The following is a 19066-nucleotide window of genomic DNA, read 5'->3' on the forward strand; positions in this document are numbered from 1 at the left end:
AAGACTGTTAGGGGACAGAGAAATGGAAAACCGGGGGAGGGGGAGGAATGGAGCATTGCACACTGCAACAACAGTTTATTAATTTGGAAACAAATGAAAGAGGCTTCTTATTTATTAAATTTGTATACGACCCTTCATCTGAAGATCCCAATGTGGTTCACAACACAACAGAAAAATTCAAAATACGAACACAAAGTACAAAATAGCAATACAAAAGCAAATAACCCTCCTCCCATCAAATGAGCTTCTGCGCCCTGTGGCAGGGGTATAGCCAAGGAATGCAGAAGAAATCACACTTAAAAGCAACAGCAATGCCCGTGAGTTTACAGAATATTGATGGCAGTTGAGTGGGGGTGAGGGGTGCAGGTAAGTCAGGTAGACAGTGAATCTAGCAGTTGGAGTGGATGGTTGAGAGCAGAAGAAAGGCTCTGTGTGTCCACTGAAAACTAAATCCACACACCCCAAGGAAAATAGAGGGAAGAGGATACTAGGCTGCACAATTTTAGTCACTTGAATACTCGAGCAGAAGGTTTAGAACAGGGGTAGGCAACCTAAGGACCGTGGGCCGGATGTGGCTCAATCGCCTTCTCAATCCGGCCCATGGACGGTCCGGGAATCAGCGTGTTTTTACATGAGTAGAATATGCTTTTATTTAAAATGCATCTCTGTTATTTGTGGGGCATAGGAATTTGTTCATTATTATTTTTCAAAATATAGTCCGTCCCACCACATGGTCTGAGGGATGGTGGACCGGCCCACAGCTGAAAAGGTTGCTGACCCCTGGTTAAGAATCCGGGGCCCCTTCTTGGTGCCTGTGAGTCATCAACCCCTCATTAACTGACAGCCCTTTCACCTTCCAGCGTGGATGCGCAAGAAACCAAGGAATGGACAGCAGCACTCTGCAAAACAGCTTACATCTCTATCCTCTGTGTGCAGGCAGACGAGAATTGGTGTGAAGCACTGGGGTTAGGATGCAGGTTCAAATCCCGGGTGACCTGCTTGGGCAAGCCACTGGCTCTCAGGCATAACCTACCTCACAGGGTTGTTGGGAGGACAGCATGGAGAGGGCGAAGCAAAAATGGATTGGCTTCTCTCTCATCACCATTCTTCATTGGAGGTGTTTTTTTTAAAAAAAAGGCGGATGGCCCCCAGTCAGGAAATCTTCACCTGCAATTCCTGCATTGCAGGGGGGTAGACTAGATTACCCTGGGGGGACCCCTTTCAACTTTACAATTCTATGATTCCCTGAATAAGCAACACATCAGTCATGGATGCTTTCGTTGAGATTCCTGCATTGCAGGGGGGTTTGACTAGATGACCCTTGGGTTCCCTTACCATTCTATGATTCTACCATTCTTTTCTTTTTTTCCTTCCCTGCCTCCCTCTAAGCAGGGAGAACACACCACTCTCATCTGGAAACCGCCTTGAAGTCCCTGGGTAGAAATGAATATGTCATTCTAACGACCACAGCGACCCCTCTCAGCCCCCCCTGCAAGGTAGGCCATGGGGCAATCTGACGCTTCCTTCGCTCCGCACCCCTCTCTCGGGTGCCGTTCCCCTCCTTCCCTGCAGGGGGAGCAAGACCGGGGCGGACGCTCTGTCCACATCTCTCGCCTCCTCCGTTGACGGCAGAGGGGGCGGAGCTTCCGCTGTGGCAGGAAGGCGGGCCGGATATCCGCCGGCACCGGCGGATGTTGACATTGTGAGCGGACCCTGCTAAGGTAAGTCGAGAGGGGAGAAGAGGGCGTCTTCCGTTGAGCCCGGCAGGGGAAGCAGTCGAAGGTTTCCTACCCCCCCCCCCGGCCTTCTTCAGTGGCTCCTTCCTCCTCCTGCAGAATAAGGTGACTGAATGGGCTGCACCACTGCAGGCTGGGGGGTCTCTTTTTTTGGGGGGGTTGTTGTCACCTTTTAGGAAGCTCCCCCCCCCCCAGGAAAAGGAAAGCGGCTGGGGAAACCCAGCCAAATGGGCGGGGTATAAAGAATAATTATTATTATCAACCTGCATGCAGAAGACTAGCCCAGGCATAGGCGAACTCGGCCCTACAGATGTTTTGAGACTACAATTCCCATCACCCCTGACCACTAGTCCTGTTAACTAGGGATGATGAGAGTTGTAGTCCCAAAACATCTGGAGGGCCGAGTTTGCCTGTGCCTGGGCTAGCCATTCACGGAGAAACAGTCATTTCACTTACTGCATTCCTATCCCATCCTTTTTACCTCCAAGGAGCTTGAAAGTGGAGGGCAGGCTTCTACACACACACCCCTCATTTCACCCCCAACAGCCCTGCGAGGTAGGGGAGCAATTGGTTCTTTATTTCATTTGCTTTCCGTATGTAGATCTCTGGGTGGTTCGCAGCATAAAGATACAAGATAAAAGCACAAAATGCATAACAACATCAACAACAAACCCCTTTTTCCCCAACCCTCACCCCGTATTGGGTATTGGTGGTGGGTGTTGTTGTGTATTTTGTGTTTTTATAATGTAAACTACTCCGCGGATCTTCCGGTGGAGGGCAGCATGTGAATTTAATAAATACGTAAGATTAATAGGCTGAGAGGGAGAGTGACTGGCCCACAAGGTCACCCAGTGAGTTCCGTGGCCGAGCGTGGAATTGGAGCCCATGTCCCCCAGGTCCTAGTCAGACACTCTGAATCACTATGCCACCCTCTCAGTTTCCTTCCCCATCCCCACTCCCAGTCTTAAATCCAGTTCGCCACAATTCCACATTTGGTCAGACTTGCGGGGTTGTTTGTTGATTGCCTTTATATTCCATCTTTACCTCTAAGGAACTCAAAGTGGGGTACAAAGTGGTTCTCACCCCTCATTTAATCCCCACAACAACTCTGTGAGGTAGCGTAGGCTGAGTGGCAGTATTGGCTGACCCCCAAGATCACCCCAAGCGAACTTCATGTGGTCCAGTGGGGATTTGAACCCTGCTTTTCAGGTCCTGGTATGATACTCCAACCAGTACACCATGCTGCCTTTCCAGGGTTTCTAGCCCTGATCCCCACTGTGCTAGTTTTATATAGCAACCCCCCATTTTTTGTTTCAATGAATAATGTGTAGGGCAGCCTTCGAAAATGTGATTGCCCCTTACTGGCTACAGCACAACCCATCCTACCCCTTGAAGGAATCTACCTCCTTACGTTGCTACAAAGGGGTCTGAGCCATAGCTCAGTGGTACAGCACCTGCTTTAGCAGAAGGTCCCAGGTTCAGTCCCTAGCAGCTCCAGATACCTGCCTGAAAAGCCCAGAAAGATCCCGCAAGCCAGTGTAGGACATTATAATGAGTCAGGCTACTGGCCTGACACTTATATAAGGCTAGCAAGAAATCCATTTAAACTGCCTTTAAACAGCCTTCAGCATTTCAGGCTCCAGGTACTGCGATCTAGCAGCTAAGCCTTGGGATGTCCAAATGACTAGAAAAGGTAGCCAAGAGCCAATTCTTCTTTTCCGGCTGCCTGCTCCTCCTCCTGCTTCCCTGGCCAAGACCTTCAGGGCTGGCTTTTCCCAGAGAGCTCTTAAAGACATCCTTGAGATGCTGTGCTTGACTGTGGGCGAGACTACTGGGCCACGGAGCTTGTTTTTCCTGCTCCAGTTGGCTGAGTTAAGACCTTTATTTGCACTCAACATTGAGGTCATCTTCGGAGAGTGAGCTTGGAAGAGAAATGGGTTGCTCTCGTACAGTTTTTCCGGACGCTTCCAGATTGTCAGTATGTTGTGGGACAGATTTGAGTGCATACCAGGAAGTTTGGATTTGCGCAATTAAATTGGATTAAAGCACTCTGTCGCCCTAGAGCAGGCATAGGCAAACGCCGGCCCTCCAGATGTTTGGGACTACAATTCCCATCATCCCTAGCTAACAGGACCAGTGGTCAGGGATGATGGGAATTGTAGTCCGAAACATCTGGAAGGCTGGAGTTTGCCTATGTCTGCCCTAGAGTAACAAATCCAGTTTTTTGTGTTCTTTTTTTTGTGAGGGCGAAAATTACAGAGGAATGCACTGAAAAGTGAGGAATGAGTGAATGGTTAATGGAAAGATGTGTACACACTCCACAAGCAAATTGGGATGAATGCTCAAGAAATGGGTTATCTGAAGGAGATCATAGTTTGTGAAAAGGCATCTCTCCCTTGGGGGCTTCCCTTTGAGGGATCTGGTTGCTCACTTTGAAAACAGGATGCTGGACAAGGTGGGGACCCTTGGACCTCACCCAGCAGCCAGGCTCTTCTTATAGGACTGTGTAAGGGGGAGAGATTATAGAGAACCTCCCCCTCTCATCAGGAGCAGTTCATCCCCGTGCAGCCATGAAAGCGCAGGGTCTGAAGGGGCTATTCAGGACACGGAGAGAGAGTGTCAGGTCTCTGGCAGCATGGGAGGAATTAAGGAGGAGGAGAAAGGGGAGGAGATTCACTGTCCCGCGGCTTTTATGTTGGTCAAAGTCGCATAAACGGGCAGTGCCGGATTCTGGATCGGAATGAGCAGACATGCATCCAACAGCTTGTTACACTGTAAATAGAGTGCACCAATAAAGACTGTTAAAAGACAAGCATGTGGAAAGTCGTTACTCTAGAGTAGTCGCAACAGCCCTGACAGACTGTGAGAAGCTGCTTTTTACTGGCACCTTCCACATGAAAAGCAAATGGCCTAATCCTGGAGTGCAAAGTATGTGCCTAGCTGCCTTCCCATTGTGGCTGGTGGAAAGGTCTGCATAATTTGGAAGCACCGTGCCTCTAAAAACCCACAGAGTGGCTAGTAAGGGTAAAGGGACCCCTGACCATTAGGTCCAGTCGTGACCGACTCTGGGGTTGCGCGCTCATCTCGCATTATTGGCCGAGGGAGCCAGCGTATAGCTTCCAGGTCATGTGGCCAGCATGACAAAGCCGCTTCTGGCAAACCAGAGCAGCACATGGAAACGCCGTTTACCTTCCCGCTGTAGCGGTTCCTATTTATCTGCTTGCACTTTGACGTGCTTTCGAACTGCTAGGTTGGCAGGAGCTGGGACCAAGCAACGGGAGCTCACCCCGTCACAGGGATTCGAACCGCCGACCTTCTGATCAGCAAGCCCTAGGCTCAGTGGTTTAACCACAGCGCCACCTGGGTCCCTAATGGCCTAATCCTGGAGTGCAAAGTATGTGCCTAGCTGCCTTCCCATTGTGGCTGGTGGAAAGGTCTGCATAATTTGGAAGCACCGTGCCTCTAAAAACCCACAGAGTGGCTAGGAAGTGACAAACTTGAAAGAACTCACTGAGCTAAAAACGGGCACCCCAGGGGACCAAGGTTCATCTGTGGACAATAGCCAAGAGGTGTTTCTCACAATAAGTGACCCCTGCCAACCCTAGGAGCCAGCCAAAAGAAAATGAAGAGTTTTTCAGAGACTGGCAGAAGTGTCTCTTGACCCTCACTGACTCCTCTTGGCTAAGCACAATTTTTAAAGCTTCTCTTCCTCTTTGTCTTCCTTTCTTGAAGGAGACTCTCCTGTTAGAGGCATGGCAGATGACAATGAAGAGTTGCCGGTGGATGAGGATCTTCCGGAGGATGAAGATTTGCCAGCGGATGAAGACATTGCCGGTCCAGCAGAGGACAGCTTGGAGCATCTCGAGAACGGCAGTCCTGCCGAACGGAGTGGCCACGTGGCTGTCAGCGACGGGCAGTGCATGTTCGTTTGGGGCGGGTATAAGGTGAGCAGCAAAAAGAATCCTTTATTTGGCAAAGGCAGGACAAGAAGAGGTGGGGCCCTTGCTCCCCCCATCACAGAGGGCTGGAGAAGATGCACCCGGTTTAAAATTTGTGTGTGTGTGTGTGTGTTTGTGAGAGAGAAAGAGAGAGAGAGAGAGCAACAGGTTGCTGCTAACCGTGTTGTAATAATTTAATTTGATGCGTTGCCTTATATTTGAAGGTCTCAAGGGACGTTGTGGGATGTTTTGCCATTATTATTACAGTGGAACCTCAGTTTACGAACACCTCGGTTTATGAATTTTCAGTTTACAAACGCCGCGGACCCATCTGGAACGGATTAATTCACTTTCCATTACTTCCAATGGGAAAGTTCACTTCAGTTTATGAACGCTTCATTTTATGAACAGACTTCTGGAACCAATTACACCCATGCTTCAGGTTAAATACGCTTCAGGTTGAGTACTCCGTGGACCCGTCTGGAATGGATTAATCCACTTTCCATTACTTTCAATGGGAAAGTTCGCTTCAGTTTATGAACGCTTCAGTTTATGAACAGACTTCCGGAACCAATTGTGTTCATAAACCGAGGTACCACTGTACTTAATTTGTGCATTGTGTTATGCCCCAAAGCTCTCAAGGGGTGTATTAAGTACAGGAGGAGGAGGAGGAGGCGGATGATAGTGACAGGATGGATTTGGTTTAAATCAAATTGATTTAAATAACTAGTCAGCAAGACTTGATTTACATCATTTTTTGTTACAGAAAGACTCATTCTTGCTGGTATAATCTTAATATTTACAACCAGATGAAGGTTTCATTTTTGGAATTTTCAGAGGAGTTTTTACATATCAAAAAATACTGATTTGGTAATACTATTAGAAATACATTGACAGATAATTATGAAATTATTGTGAGATTTAATAAGTTAACTTTATATTTGGACAACGTTTCAGCTGTACTTTATTGGAAGGAGAAAAATAATCGTTTCCTTAATAACAATGTAAACAATTTATTTAAGCATATGTATCCATGTTTGTTAACTGATGTGGTTAAACAATTTATTTAAAAAATTAGATTGAGTTTTAGCACACATGAAAAACTTCAAACAAATCCTTATTTCCTGATGAATAGTCTTTGGACTATAATGTAACTTAAATAGAAAACTATCTTTAGAAAGATTTTTTCCTCCAAAAGCATTTTATTTTAAAAATCCAATTAAAATTTTAAAAAAATCTGATTTTAATCCCAAAAATCCGATTTAAATTTTTTAAAATCTGAATGTTTTATTTTTTAAAAAAATAATAATTGATTTTTATCCACCCTGAATAGTGATAATTTACTTGTACCTCACCCTTCTGAGCGCTTCTGCTGTTCTCCTTCCTTGGAGGTTTTCAAGCAGAGGTTGGATGGCCATCTGTCATGGATGCTTTAGCTGAGATTCCTGCATTGCAGGGGGTTGGACTAGTCAATAGAGGACCCTTGAGGGTCCCCTTCCAACTATGATTCTATGACATGGGGCTGGGGTTGGTCCTGGCTTAGTCAGGACCCTCTGTCTGTTGAAAAATGCTCCCTGTGGATTCATCAGAATGTCAGATTGGGGGGGGGGACAGAATATAAATGAAATAAATAAATAAATGGGTCTCACAGTCTTGCCCTGGAATATCCCACATATCTATACCCAAGTTGGGCATGATTCTCAAAATACATGTATTTGGGTGGAAATGGAGGGTGGGGTGTTCTTTAGACTATCAGCATAAAGAGAGAAACAGATGGTGCTTTTTAATTAATCGTTCCATTTAATAATGGGGGTGCTTCCCCCCGCCTTTCCTTCTTTCCTGCTTCAGAATGCTCAGGTGAGAGGATTCTACGACTTTTACCTGCCCCGAGATGAAATCTGGATATACAACATGGAAACTGGAAGATGGTAAATTATATCTTGAGTGCCTCCTATCTCCCCCACACCCACCCCGAAAAATGCCTCTAACCATGATCACGTTTTGTTAGAGCAGTAGAACAGAGTTGGTGGTTTGTCAAAGCCATGGGTGGGTGGTATAAAACGTGTTGTGCTTTAGGGGGCAGCGGATCCACCTTCCCTCTGCTCCTGACAAGCTGTACCTGAAACTTTGGTTTTCAGGTTGGATTGTGCAAGACGAGGAGGAAAGCACCATGAAGCTTCAAAACAGAGAAGAGGACAGGCCCCAGTGCTTACCTATACAGTACTTTTATTTAGCTCCATGTGTTTTGGAGTACGATACTTCTTCAGGATATATATATATATATATATATATATATATATATATATTGATCTTAAATAATTTCTTGTGCTGGTGTATTTTTTTTTTTTTACATATTGATTTAATATTTTTCTGTGCTTTAAAAAATTGTTTTGCTATTTTTTTGCCAGTTACCTTTGTTTATAGCTGCTGAAGGAGGAGGATTTTACTCCAAAACTTGTACCAATAAGTGAAATTTCTGTATCGGCAAGCTCTGCACCTGTCCTCCTCTTTGCTTTGGTCTTTCAGATTTGTTGTTTCCATAAAAGCAGCAGTGGCGGCGCTCGTATCTTCTATAGGCAGTTGGGGGTGAAGAAGTGCCGTTTGACTTTCAAAACGTTCGGAAACCAAAGCGCAGCTTCTGATTGGAAGCTGCGGAAGCCCCGTCGGACGTTCAGGTTCCAAAGAACGTTCGCAAACCAGAACACTCACTTCCGGGTTTGCACCGTTTGGGAGCCAAAACGTTCCACTTGCAACCGTACTTCCATGCCCTCCAGTTTTTTTGTTTGTTAGTTTTATTTTGCAACCCACCCTTTCTAGATGGCTCAAGGCAGATAAGACAAAATGTGCATTGAAAGAAGTGAGTCTTCTGATCCGCTTTGCTGAAAGCAAGATGAGGAGAGTTGTCTTCCTGTTGGATTTCTTGAAATTCACAGGAGTTTTCAGTACCATCACCCCTGATGAATCCTCCTAGTCAGGATGTCTTGAGTTGAGGTACTGCCTAGAGATGGTTCCTCTCCTTACTTAGACGGCGGATTCCATGAGGTGGTGCCAGTGGATTTCCACTGGATTTTATGCTTGGGGATCCCTCTGTTTTATAACACGGGTATGAATCCATTGAGAATGGTCATACGGCGCTTCGGATTGAAGTGCCATCAGTTCGGGGAGGTGATGAGAGCTGTGAATCGGCATGTCAGTACCACACTAAGTTATACCAAAAGCTATAAATGACAGACGAGCATGAGAAAGGACAGCTTCCTTGTTAAACCAGAGGTCTTTCTGCCCCTGCCTTGCCAGGACAAAGCACAGAACGGCTGGAGATGTGCCACCTTCGATGTCAGGGAGCTGTGCCGTCTGTATGGACAGAGTCTTGTACCTGTTTGGAGGGCACCACGCACGTGGCAACACAAACAAGGTCAGTCCTTGAATTTCCCGGGATGGGGTGGGGCTCGTCCCCTTTTTTTGCCTTCGTTTTGGAGCTGGAAAACTACAGTATCCAAAACCCCCATGTTGCCTGACAGGCCAAATTAAGATCTTAAAGGTAAAGGACCCCTGGATGGCTAAGACCAGTCAAAGGCAACTACCGTGTTTCTCATATTATAAGACATGTCTTATATTTATTTTTTCCTCAAAAAAACACACTATGGCTTATTTTCAAGGGATGTCTTATTTTTTCCTCCTCCTCCTGTTGCGGCCGGCATTGCTGCTGCGCCTATCACTATGTCTTATTTTTGGGGTATGGCTTATATTCCTTGAATGCTTAAAAATCCTGCTATGGCTTATTTTATGGGTATGTCTTAAAATATGAGAAACAGGGTATGGGGTTGCAGCACTCATCTTAATTGCAGGCCAAGGGAGCCGGCGTTTGTCCCCAGGCAGCTTTCCAGTTAATGTGGCCAGCAGGACTAAACCGCTTCTGGTGCATGGAGGATCTTGACGAGTGCCAGAGTGCGCGGAAATGCCATTTATCTTCCCGCCGCAGCGGTACCTATTTATCTCCTTGCACTGCCATGCTTTTGAACTGCTAGGTTGGCAGGAGCTGGGACAGAGCAACAGGAGCTCACCCCGTCGCAGGGATTTGAACTGCCGACCTTCCGATCGGCAAGCCCAAGAGGCTCAGTGGTTTAGACCACAGCGCCACCTGCGTCCCTAAGATCTTTAAATCGACACAGAGCAATCCAAATAACCAGGATCCTTTTGGGCCAATGAGCTACCCGTTCATAATCCGTCCTTTTATTTTCTTGCAGTTCTACATGCTTAATTCCAGGTCAAGCGACAAAGTGTTGCAGTGGGTCAGGGTGGAGTGCCAAGGTACCCCTCCATCATCAAAAGACAAACTCGGTGTTTGGGTTTATAGAAACAAGTAAGTGTGTCGGCATGAACCAGAGCCTGACTGTTTCGGGGTCCCTTCTCTTTCCTGGAAATGATTGCGTGCTCTGCAGCCTCATTTGACTAAAAAAATAGTGGGAAGAACTGGCTTTCTCCACTGTGTATCTCTTACCCATTCATTACTGCAATAGTACTCTTTGTATTTAATTTGTAATGTAATTTGGCCTAATTGAATCATATTGGTTTCGTGTAAGCAGCCTATAGCTTTTATATAAAAGTAGGCAGCATATGAATGTAATAAATGCATTTCCTTGATGTTCCATGACATCCTAAACATTCTCGGTAGTGGCACCCACCCTGTGGAATGCCCTCCCACCAGAGGTCAAAGAGAACAACAATTACCAGACCTTTAGAAGGCATCTCAAGGCAGCCCTGTTTAGGGAAGCTTTTAATGTTTGATGGATTTCTGTATTTTAATATTTTGTTGGAAGCCGCCCAGAGTGGATGGGGGAACCCGGCCAGATGGGCGGGGTATAAATAATAAATTATTATTATTATTATTATTATTATTATTATTAGCCTGCGGCCAAATAACATAACAGGCTTGTGACCATGCAGAGTTAATAGTAAATTTCAGAGTTAAGTTAACAACAGCAAGAGGGGGCAGGGAAACAAGCTAAGAAACTTTTCTGGCTAAAATAGCAGCACAACTGGATGCCTCTTCCCCACCCACCCCCTGAAAAAAAAAGTTTTGTTGGCTTTATGTTTTTTTCTGAAATAGCAACAGCAAATCACCTCAGAGCTAACACTGCCAAGGCCCTGCTCTTGTCCTGTGGCACTTCTAACTGCCTTTGCGAATAGATTTTAGCTGCAGTATATAAAGGCAGGAGAAGCAGGTTATGGGTACCTCAGTTTCATTTAAATAAATCTACCTTTGGCCACCTGGTGCCCCCCAGACATGCTGGCTCAGCTTACAAAAGGCTGAAATGAATAATGGAACCTTTTCTCAGATATTCTGGCTTCTGCTCTTTAAGTGGTGCTTTCTTGTAAGTGAAAAACCATTACCGCATGTTGCCTGGTCACTCTAATGATAGTTTATTCTTTTGTTTCTCTGCCTTCCCTCCCCTTCTGTTGAACAGGCTTATATTTTTTGGTGGCTATGGGTATTACCCTGAAGGGGAGCAGATCGGAAGGTTCGAGTTTGATGAAACCTCTTTTTGGGTAAGTCTCCTGCTTTTTGTGCGCTGGAATCTCTTCTAGTTCAGGAGTGGCTCATTTACTAATTCTTGTAGCCTCCCAAATAGATTGCTGCAATCTGCTCTTTGGGGGCCTAAAGCAGGCATAGGCAACCTCGGCCCTCCAGATGTTTTGGGACTACAATTCCCATCATCCCTGACCACTGGTCCTGTTAGCTAGGGATCATGGGAGTTGTAGTCCCAAGAGATCTGGAGGGCCAAGGTTGCCTATGCCCTGGCCTAAATTAGGCCTTAAAGTCATTCTGGAAGCTGCAGATTGCTCAAGATCAGGCATGTCAAACCTGCAGCCCTCCAGATGTTTTGGCCTACAACTCCCATGATCCCTAGCTAGCAGGACCAGTGGTTGGGGAAGATGGGAATTGTAGTCCAAAACATCTGGAGGGCCGCAGGTTTGACATACCTGCTCAAGATGCTGCTGCTTGGCTGTTGGCCTGAAAGCTCTGCAGTGGCTGCAGGTGATCAAAACCCCTAAGTGAATTAGGACCCAAGGAAACTCTCTCTCCCTGCCCCCTGCCATCCAACCTTTTTGCATTATGATCCACAGAGAATGCCCTGCTTGTAGTCACATCTGTTGGACAGTGACACAAGACAGGGCCTTCTCGGTGGTGGCATCTCACCTGTGATTTCTATATAAAGGATGTCATATAGAGGAGGGAGAAAGGTTGTTTTCTGCTGCTCCAGAGAAGCGGACATGGAGCAATGGATTCAAACTACAAGAAAGAAGATTCCACCTAAACATTAGAAAGAACTTCCTGACAGTAAGAGCTGTTCGGCAGTGGAATTTGCTACCAAGGAGTGTGGTGGAGTCTCCTTCTTTGGAGGTCTTTAAGCAGAGGCTTGACAGGCATATGTCAAGAATGCTTTGATGGTGTTTCCTGCTCGGCAGGGGGTTGGACTGGATGGCCCTTGGGGTCTCTTCCAACTCTATGATTCTATGATTCTAACTCCCTCCCAGGTGACATCTGCTTGGCTCCCTCAGTACAAACATTCAAGCAAAGGCTAAAGGCATGTATATTTGCCCAGGCCTTTGGATCCATAAGTGGAATTTATTCTAGATAGTTGCCACTGCTTATTTGATTCTGATTGTGGGGTTTTATTTTATTGGGTTTAGCATTCTGTTGTTGCTGTTTTTATCTTGTTTCTTGTTGTGAGCTGCACTGTGCTTCCTGATTGAGGGCGAGATATTAAAGGGTTAAATAAATAATACCAAAAATCAGGGAGATGGCACATAAGAGGCCCCCAGAACAACTGTGGCTTTCAGCTCCACCGCCTCAAAATAGCTGGCCGTATTTACCTGCTCTGTGGCCCTGCTTCTCCTGGGCAGTGGAGGCTGAAACCCACAGCTGTTCTAGAAGACTCTTGCACGCATCACAGGAGGAACAGTGGCCGTGGGGAGTCAGCGCTCCGTTCCACAAATTTTTCTGTCCTAGTTTGCAAATGTCGAAAACTGCTGTATGGAATGAGATTTCATCCATTGTCCCTGTCCTTGTCTAAAAGAATTCAGGTGTTCCTCGCGGGTGGAACGATCACGTTCACGTCCTGGACACAGAAACGTTTACGTGGAACCAGCCTGTAACCAAGGTAAAGTAGTGGACTTCCAAAATATGGCAATCGTACGTTTTAAAAAAAATATTATCCGGTAAAGGGACCCCTGACCATTAGGTCCAGTCGTGACCAACTCTGGGGTTGTGCGCTCATCTCACATTATTGGCCGAGGGAGCTGGCGCCCATATTTGTTAATATCAGCTGGTTCATTTCTACTCCCTGTCAGATCCTAAGAAATATGACCAGCAACAGCCAGTTCCTCAAAAGTGGCCAGTGGCAGGAGACGGCAAGATTTCATAGAGTCCAAAGCAGGTAGTCTCTCACCTGTCCCCTCCTCTTCCTCTTCTTCCCTCTGCAGGGTAAATCGCCGTCGCCCCGAGCAGCCCACGCTTGTGCCACGGTTGGAAACAGAGGCTACGTCTTTGGAGGAAGATACCGAGTGAGTGCGAGAGCAGAGTGGGGACACGGCTGCCTTTCCGGAGTGCAGGTTTCACTAAACTCGTTCATCTCTCCCTCTTTCCCTCAGGAGTCCAGGATGAACGATCTCTATTCCCTCAATCTGGACATGTGGGAGTGGCATGAAATGTACGTAGGCTTCTGTCTCCCCTTGTCGGCGCAGGGAAGCTGCTCCCGAACCAGGTGCTCTCCAAATGTTTTGGACTACAACTCCCATCAGTCCCAGCGAGCAGTGTTTGGAGCCGGTGGGAATCGCATCTGGAGAGCACCGGGACTCGTTTGCTATGATTACTTTATTTATTGCGATTTATTGGCCTGCCCTTCACCCTGAGGTCCCAGGGCGAGTTACAACAACTCAAACAGTTCTGTACAATTTAAAATTACTGAAATAAGGTGGGGCCTAAATTTGTTTATTATTGATTTGTTTATAGAAGGATTTATATCCCGCTGGTTGCTTATAGTAAGATCAGACACTCAATCCCTGGCTGCTGTTTTGACCCCCTGCCAATTGTGTTCCCCCAACACAGAATCACGCAAGGCATCTGCCCCGTTGGCCGATCCTGGCATTCTTTAACCCCAGTCTCGTCTGATCATCTCTTCCTCTTTGGCGGGTTCACCACCGACAAGCAGCCTCTCAGTAAGTAAATCCCAAGAGAGCTAAAAAATAGCCTTCAGTTTAGGTAGAAGAGCCTTTCCACAGAATTGGCTGGTGCTGGGTTTATTTGAGCCTTCATGTGATGATCCCAGAAGATCCTTGCAGGGGCTGCAGTTCAGGACCCGGCCAGCGCGTCAGTGTCACCTGGGGTCTGGGCTCTGCTGCTGTTTGTTCCCCACCCCTCTCAAAAACACGGGTTAGAGCTAAAGTGGCTAAAAGGGTCACAAAACACAACAATTGGCTGGTGGGAAGTTGGGCTGATTGATATGGATCTCAAATAATATATATCAAGGGTGGGCACATTGTAGGATGGGATCGATTGGTGGATCTCCAAGCGGTTTGCTGTAGATCAGCATAATTGGTTTTGGACCTTTGAGAAGGTCTCTGTTCAGTCCTGCCCAGCTTCAGAGGCCTGTGTTGGAACCCACACTTCTTTCTTAACATATTTTATTTTATCAGATTTCTTACCCGCCCTTGACCACAAGGACTTGAGGTAGTACTTGGATATGATGATTTCCCAGTATATTGGCTTGTGGCCTTCAGTTGGCAACAAACTCCACCTCCTGAGCCGCCCTCTGGCTTCAGCTGGCGAGCCTTCAACTTCTAGCAAGAAAACCAAAGTAGATCCGATAACTCTGAAGTCTTTCCTCCTTCCCTCTCGCCCTCCCACCCCCACCCCCACCTAGTACATCTGGTTTAAATTTGGCATCCTGAGAATCTTGGCTATCACTTTCCATTTATAAAAAAAAAAACAACCCTCCAAGTTTCTAGACCTCATGTTTGTAAAGAAAATTTGGAAACATCTCTGTGCCTTCCCACCATCACCACCAATGTTCCACGTGGACCTGTTTCATTGCACACACACACCCCCAAAAAAGTACAATGAATTATTGGAGTTAAATGATTGTATGCAAAAATAATTAATTTAACCACAGTTTAGGGCTTGGGGTGTGTTCTGATCCCCACGTTTCCTATTTGCCTCTTGAGCCACTCACAGTAGTTGTGGGAAATGACGGTTTCAAGTGACCACCTGTGAGTTCAAATTCTGGATCAAGTTGTCGCCAAGGACAGCTGCTTTTGCTAACACTCAATGAAAACCTCCCTTCTGTTCTCTGCAGGTGATGCCTGGATCTACTGCATTAGTAAAAATGAGTGGATACAATTTGAGCACAATTATTCAGAGAAACCCCGGTAAGGAGTCCCACGCGCAGTAACAAACACTACTCTGAACCCTCCATAAAGCTCACCTCTCCTGGTCGTTGCTTTGCTTGTACTGATGGCCCTCTTTGGCTTCTACCTTCATGGCTGTTTAGATCTTGGGCAGCCTTTTGGCTCTTGCGCTTTTTTGAACTTAGCAAGATTGGCTTTAGGGGTTGGAGGGCAGAGAAACCACTCCATCATCTTGCATTTGACAGGGACAAATTCTGGATGAGAATATTGTCAGACGGCTGCAACAATGCTGTCTGCAGCAGAAGTGTAGCGTCCAGATCCAGGGAAGTCATAGTGCCCCTCTATTCTGCCTTGGTCCGACCCCACCTGGAGTCATGTGTCCAGTTCTGGGCGCCACAGTTTAAAAAGGATATTGACTATCTGTAGTGTGTGCAGCCTCAAGATGATAACAGGCTTGGAAGCCAAGCCTTGTGAGGAACAGGAGGGAGTTTGGGATGCTTAGCCTGAATTAAGAGAAGATTTGAGAAGTTGGATAGCCGCTGGTCAGGGCTTCTTTCGCTGCGATTCCTGCGCTGCAGGGGATGGAATTAGGTGACCCTCTGGGGCCCCTTCCAACTCTACAATTCTATGATTCCCCCTTTGCATAATGGGCAGAGGGTCCAGGCCAGACTCTTCAGCTCCAGTAAACCCAGGCCAGCCTCCATTTGGCTGGCCTGCAAGCGGCTTCAAATGTCATTAGTTCTGTTGTTAGCATCCCAGAGAAGCCAAGCGTAGCCACTTAGGTCTGTGCTCTTATTCTGCTTTTGAAAGCAATTTGCCATTCTTGAATCTTGCCGCACATTTGGGCAAAGGGGCCCCCATATGGCTCATCCGGCAGCCTCGGGGTAAGAAACAAAGGAGTGTCTTGCAACAGGCCCCTACCTCAAAGGAGCGGAGGGCGGATAAACCCTCTTGTCCAATCGCTGGCTTCTCTAGGCCACAAACAAGGCAGTTTAAAAGTGACACAAAATGTTCCAAAACTCAAGGAAATAGATAATCATAACAACAAAAATAGGGGAGATGAAAGCCATACACAGCAGCAGGCTTCCCTTGAGTCGCAGCCAAAGCTTTCTGCTGAATTTCCCTCCTGCCTGACCCCACCTCTGCCTTTTGTGTTCTCAGTCCTTTGTGTGATCTGCTTACAGGCTCTGGCACACGGCGTGCGCGAGCGACGAGGGAGAGGTGATTGTCTTTGGGGGCTGTGCCAACAATCTGCTTGCCCACCACAAAGCCGTGAGTCCTTGTTGTTGTTCTTCTTCTTCCCAGGGCACATGGACACAAAGTCGCTGCTCCCTTTGTAAAGCCCAAAGGCTGCCTGCTCCGTCAGTTTGCGGGCAGAATTCTTGGCTTCACACACACAGAGACACACCTCTGGCCCATTGCAAAGCAGTTCCGCCTGGGTAGAGGCACCCCCTCCCACACACCTTTCAGTGCTGTGATTGCCAGCCAGTGGGGCAGAAGCAGCAGTGGGCATGACAATTATTTCTGGTTTTGGTCATGGCAAAACGTTGGGATTTGGATTTCCCAGCAAGACCCACCGGATCAGCTGTTTGACAGTGGGACGGTCTCCCTTGCGAGGTTGTGGACTTTCCTTCCTTGGAGGCTGTTAAGCAGAGGTTGGATGGCCATCTGTCATGGATGCTTTAGCTGAGACTATTGCATTGCAGGGGGTTGGACTAGATGAGCCTTGGGTGCCTTCCGATTCTATGAAGATGGGTCTCGACCTGCTCTAACATGGCTGCTACCTCCTGGGCAGTTCCTCTGACCCCAGTCCAAGTCTGTGCAGAAGTGGGGGGGGGAGAGCATTTTTCAGCCCACATTCCCTTGGGGCAAGACTTCTGGGGGCCGGGGCCTGGCACACAACTCTCCATCTGGGCTAGCAAAAGGCATTACCATGGGTCAAAGGAATGCTCTAGCCAGGTGAAATCACTAGAGGAAGGAGCAGAGGGCCAATGAGGTATGTCTGAGCGTGCAGTCTCTGTAGAGTCCTGAGGGCCCGTTGTTAATTAAATTTCTATATGTCCCTTCATCCGAGGATCACAGGGCGGTTTACAATATAAAAGCACAATATTACAAGGCATCATGACAAATAAAAAAATATCCCCCTTACACACTCAGTTTAAAAGGCCATTAAGTTGTTTAATTAACCAAAGGCCTGAGCAAAGAGGAATGTGTTTGCCTGGCACCTAAAGATATGCAACGGAGGCACCCGTTAAGGAAGCTTGGAGGGCAGGATTCGACTCCTGAGGTTCCCCATTCCTTGCAAATTCTGCCCTCGTGGTTCTCCCTGGCGACGGATTTCAAATATCCTGAAGTGGAAGTGGTATATCTCCTCAGAGGGCAGACGTTACTCACACGCTTGGGGACCTTCCACCCCATCTGCCATTTTATCCTCAGAACCACCTGGGGAGTTAGGTTGGGCTGAGAAACTTCAGGGCTGAGCAAGGATTCGAACCCAGCTCTCTCTGGTCCAGGGCCAGCAATGTAGTCTCTACAGCACCACACGGACCCTTTTGAATCGGGCTGGAAGTCAAAGGTGCTTTTTCAATCATGAGATTTGTACAAGCTGCTCTCTCTCTCTCTTTTCCTTTTCAGGCACATAGTAATGAGATTCTTGTATTTTCTCTTCAACCAAAATCCCTCGTAAGGTATATATTAAAGTGTGTGCGTGGGGGGGAACCCACTAATTGCTTGTGGATTCTTGCAGTTACGGTTGGATATGCAACATGAGAAAGTGGGGGCTTTCATATGGTATGTAACGGGCTCAAGTCTCTTCCCGAGAAAAAAAGGAGCAGAATTATTCTTGGAGTCAGGGAAAGAGGTTTCCTTTCTAGGAATGGGTGACCATATGCCAACAAGATTTCGCCCCGTTTGTAAGCTCTTGGCAGGCGTTTTTTCCTTTCAACCTGCCAGTTGGGATAAAGATAGCTGCACCTGTTGAATTTCTGCCTGCCTAAAAAAAATATGTCTCCCAAGAAAGGAATTAAAAATCTCCCCCCGCCCCCAACTCTGCAGGGCCCATCCAGCCTGGTTCTGCTGTCTTATCTGGTAGTTGGACAGCCTGAATTATTACTCAGAAAAGCTGGGAAGCAAATCTATTGCTGGGGAGGGTTCTGCTTATAGAGCACAGCCCCCTCTCCATCTGCCCACATAAACCCCTAAGCAGACATTCCCAGGCGGCCAGCTGAGACTCATCGAATGGTCAGGGGCTGGTTGTGGGAAGAGTTTAGCAAAGAGGATTAACCAATAGAAAAGCAAGGGAGGGCAGACCCACTTGGATTGTTGGATAGGGTAACACAGCGGGTCCCAAAGTGCGCACTAAGAGGCAGGGTGTTAATGACTAATCAGACTTTGAAAAGCTAGTATCATTAAATCAAATTTGTCAGTTTTGTTGCATCAAATTCAATAGTTTTAATTGGATTTTCAATAAATGTGCAATTACTTGTTAGTTTAGCATTGTACTGTGTTAACCTTCCTTGGTGGGTTGTGCAAACAATGCTTTTTGTAGAGTACGGGGCGCTGGGGGTGCATTAATGGAAACCGAGGGGCCAGCAGCCCCCCAAATTTGGGAACCACTGCTCTAGAACCCTAGAAAGCCCAGTGGAGATGTACCCCATGTTCTGTTGGCCGTTGGGACTTGGTGGAGGACGGGGGAAGAGAGGAGCCTGGCGCAAATTCTCAGCCCCCTTTTTCTCCCCTCTCTTTCCCTTCCCACAGGCTGTGCCTGGAAGCCATCATGTGCTTCAAGGAGATCCTGGCCAGCTCCTGGCACTGCCTTCCCAAGCACCTTCTCCACAGCCTCAACCAGCGCTTTGGGAGTAACAACACGTCTGGCTCCTAGGAGGACGGCAATGAAGCAGTTCCACTGCCGCCAGGCCCTTGGCTGGCTGTGCTGCACATGAACGAGCCCTTCTTATATAAAGAGATGTAATAATTTGAACCATC

General features: G+C 47.2%; 1 protein-coding gene across 2 annotated transcripts; it reads left to right on the top strand.

Annotated features, from left to right (window-relative positions):
• Positions 1-1643: 1643 nt before the first annotated feature.
• Positions 1644-19066, top strand: KLHDC2 (kelch domain containing 2). 2 transcript variants are annotated; one of them, XM_035141221.2, is made up of 14 exons: positions 1644-1721; positions 5469-5680; positions 7523-7602; positions 8969-9086; positions 9919-10034; positions 11140-11221; positions 12754-12837; positions 13160-13240; positions 13328-13386; positions 13785-13894; positions 15031-15103; positions 16267-16354; positions 17717-17769; positions 18839-19066. In XM_035141221.2, exons 2-14 carry the CDS (start codon positions 5489-5491, stop codon positions 18960-18962), a joined length of 1260 nt encoding a protein of 419 aa, XP_034997112.2. In that variant the 5' UTR covers positions 1644-1721; positions 5469-5488; the 3' UTR covers positions 18963-19066. The 2 variants fall into 2 exon arrangements, with proteins under 2 accessions (XP_034997112.2, XP_034997029.2); XM_035141138.2 differs by having other exon boundaries at positions 1684-1841.

Source organism: Zootoca vivipara, chromosome 1 (assembly GCF_963506605.1).
Source record: "Zootoca vivipara chromosome 1, rZooViv1.1, whole genome shotgun sequence".
In the NCBI taxonomy this organism is placed as follows: Eukaryota; Metazoa; Chordata; class Lepidosauria; order Squamata; family Lacertidae; genus Zootoca; species Zootoca vivipara.